Consider the following 3,505-nt stretch of genomic DNA (forward strand, 5'->3'; position numbering starts at 1 on the left):
TTGTGAGGTGGCAGCAGCATTCCTGATCCCGCTGGGTTTGTGGAACAGAGCTCATAGATAGATAGATTCCTCACAGCTAGAGTATTTTTGAACCAGACCTTGTTGAAAGTTACTTATTCTGGAACACCTCTCAAACCTAGACTCTATTTTTAGCTCAGTGCTTGTCCCGGTCTTGGGCAAAAATTTGTGTTCTTCCCCTGAAAGATGTGTGGGAACAAAGAATGACACCTTGAAGGCTTTTCAGCGCCACTCTGAGATAAATGGAAGATGGAAGAAGCCTCAGTGTCACTTAACAGCTCTGTAGCACACTGTAATTTTGCTTTAGTAGAACTAACTAATGACTACCTCCTTCCTGCAGTTTACTGAAGAAAAGCTGGGCCAGGCTGAGAAGACTGAACTAGACGCCCACTTTGAAAACCTTTTGGCCAGGGCAGACAGCACAAAGAACTGGACCGAGAAGATCTTGCGTCAGACTGAAGTTCTGCTACAGCCAAACCCCAGTAAGTCCAGCGTCTTCTAATGCTTGAGGGACAATTATCACTTGCAGCTCGGTGTTAAAAGACGTGCTCTCTGGACGAGAGCCCTGGTGCGTGGAGTTTGAGGAGGTTGGAAGAAACGTGTCTTTGCAGGGCCTGTCCTTCCTTCCCTGTGCGGTGGAGAGATGATTGGCTGCTGCCCTACACAGCCTGGCAGTGCCACTGAGGACCGGGAAAGGACATCGTCTCCTGGAGTTGGTGCTCGCTGTCCAGTGCATCACCGAGGACTGCAGGGGAGGGCTACCCTGAATGCCAGTTCCAGGGACCCCTTTGTCATCCTGTAACCACCATCCTCATTCCAGGTGCCAGAGTAGAAGAATTCCTCTACGAGAAGCTTGACCGGAAGGTGCCTTCCCGGGTCACCAATGGGGAGCTGCTGGCACAGTACATGACAGAGGCAGCTAATGACTTCGGGCCAGGGACACCTTATGGTAAGTCAGCCTGGTGAAATAAAAAGCCCTGGGAATCCATCCCTTCCTAAGAGAGTGTCTCCACTACTGTTTGGAGTTAAGACTTGCCTCTTGATGGGGGCAGAGTGGTCTTCTCCCCCTGTGGCTACCTGCGTGTTAGTGTGTCAGAGCTGGTGCCAGAGAAGGGTTGTCTCTAGCACAGAAGCAAACAGCCTGTCTGGAGCAGGCAGTCAAGTCTTCCTCCCTCCATGCTCCGTGCTGTGGGGAAGAAGAGCAGGGATGTCCCCTTTCCTAGCCCAGTCCTCGAGGCTGGCAGAGCTAGAGAGGAAATAAAGACACATAGAACTGGTTACAGGACACAGAAACTATTCTGTGCTGTTTCTGTGACTTTCTAAACTAGCCTGAACAGGGAGTTGCAGTGAATGGCTTCAGCTTTGTCCGGTTTGAGCGTATTTTTAGAATAAGGTGGCATCCAGTTCCAGAGTTTCTCTACACTGTGAACAGGAGAATCACCCTTTAACTGTGTCCTGTGAGAGGAGGGTGGAAACCTTCCTCCAGCAGAAAGAGAACAGGAAAACAGATTTGGGAAGGTTGATGCTTGGCTACAAGCCTCAACAGCCTCCTTTCTGACCACACAGAACATCTTTTTGCTCTTAGATCCTAACAGGTGCCGCTTCCTGGGGGAATTCTGGGCTGAAGCAGCAGACCAGAGAAGCACAGCCTTAACTCCCAGCTGTCCTTGCCTCTGCCACAAGCTTTGTTGCTCTCTCCGAATCAATAGCTGTTCAATAGCGAGTCCTGTTACAGGCAGAACAGCTCTGACTGCATCTAAGGCCAGCACTGCCTAATCAACTCATTTTTTTCTGCTCTGGTGCTTTTTAATTTGTCACTGTGTTCCTATGCCTCTGTTTTATGAGACAAAGATCATTCTGTGCAAGCAGGCATGGCAGTAAAAGGACATTAGTGGAATAAGTGCCTCAGCAGATAGATAAGATCAAAGCTGTGCTGGAAGCAGCTGAGAAGAGGCTCCAGCTAAGAGCAAGCTGTAGCTGGCGCTGAAGCTGGTGTGGTATGGGCATGGGCACCTTGCCCAGGCAGGGTGGCTGTGTCTTTGTGTCCGAACTCTGGAGCCTGGTGGCTCTGGGTGAGTTGGCTGAAGCCAGCATAAACGTTAATGGGTGTCTTCTGGAGTTGAAGGCTCCTGTTATTGCAGGGAAGACCTTGATAAAAGTTGGAGAGACTCAGAGACGCTTGGGTGCAGCAGAACGGGACTTCATCCACTCGGCCTCCATCAACTTTCTGACTCCACTGCGCAACTTCCTGGAAGGGGATTGGCGAACCATATCTGTGAGTATGGCAGCAGGGGAGGGGAGGGAAGGGAAGCCTCCTTACGTCACCAGAGACGAGGAGTGTGGGGGGGGAGCGAAACACTGCTGGAAGAACTCATTAACCTTCCCTATGAGCAAGGAGGACTCCATACCTCTCCCCTCAAGAATGCAAGGACAGGCGAATGCCAGTCCTAGATCTGCTCAGGGCTCTCTCTCTGGCAGGGAAGGGTTGTCAGTCGATGGGCATGAGGAGGGTAACTACTTCCCTGGCTCCTGCAGCTTAGTGGGCACCACCCCCCTATAGACTGCCTGTGTCCAGCCTGGGTCTCTGGCTGCCAGGCCCGAAACACTTGCTAAAGACATGAACATAGCAACTTTCTCCCTCGTATTTTTTGATAAGGAAATAGATTGATTCCTAGACGATATCATGTCCCCTTCCCTCCCCAGCAGCTCCTAAGCAGTCTGCTCTTACCTGTTTTCTGTCCCTTCCAGAAAGAACGCAGGATCCTGCAGAACCGCCGCCTGGATCTGGATGCCTGCAAAGCCAGGTTGAAGAAAGCCAAAGCTGCCGAGGCAAAAGCAGCGGTAATGTTTTCCCTCATTCCCCTCTCTGTCCTTCTGGCCCCCAGGGCTCACATGGACTAAAAAAGTTAGGCTGCCATGGGTGGGGGAGCTCCTCGCCTGGTAAGCAGGGTATCGGGGAGCAGGAGCCACGCGCCTGTTCCTGAGGAGTCCTCCCTTGAGGGAGCTGCCGAAACAAATAGTTCTGAGCTTCCAGAGTCTGGGAGAACTTCTGCTTAACACAGACTCCTGCCTCCTGAATGACAGTGGTTGCTGGATGGTTTGTGCTGCTAACTAAAAGGCTGCATCTTCTGAGGACTTGCTAAGTTTCCCTGGGGATCACAAGCCAAGCCAAGAGAGCGCTGAGCTGGGAGGTGCGCAAGGGAGAAGCACGCCGGGGCTCTGCAGCAGTCCCAGGCTTTCACACCAGTCAGGATTCTGCCAACAGGGTCTTCCCCAGGCAGGAGTGCTGCGGGAGCCTGTTAGGGTGGCCAGGGTCAGACTGGCTCCCAAGAGGCCCTTCCTTCAGCCTCTCTGCACTTAATTCATGGTGGTATCTAATCGTGCCCTCCAGCTTTGGGGAATTCATGGAAAGTGAACTAGGAAAGGTTCCAGAGCCGTGCAGGCGGGACTGGTGAGGCCGCCAGCGTCCCTGCCCGCCGGGCCGAGG

General features: G+C 52.4%; 1 protein-coding gene across 1 annotated transcript in view; it reads left to right on the forward strand.

The window, feature by feature from the left end:
• Positions 1-337: 337 nt before the first annotated feature.
• Positions 338-3,505, forward strand: part of SH3GLB2 (SH3-domain GRB2-like endophilin B2) — a 16,910-nt gene continuing 13,742 nt past the window's right edge. The window contains exons 1-4 of the mRNA XM_010145689.1: positions 338-500; positions 839-967; positions 2,160-2,293; positions 2,767-2,859. Coding sequence (XP_010143991.1) covers positions 338-500; positions 839-967; positions 2,160-2,293; positions 2,767-2,859 — 519 coding nt within the window. The remainder of the gene's footprint in view (positions 501-838; positions 968-2,159; positions 2,294-2,766; positions 2,860-3,505) is intronic.

The sequence above is a fragment of the Buceros rhinoceros genome, unplaced genomic scaffold, assembly GCF_000710305.1.
Source record: "Buceros rhinoceros silvestris isolate BGI_N320 unplaced genomic scaffold, ASM71030v1 scaffold7631, whole genome shotgun sequence".
Taxonomy (NCBI): Eukaryota; Metazoa; Chordata; class Aves; order Bucerotiformes; family Bucerotidae; genus Buceros; species Buceros rhinoceros.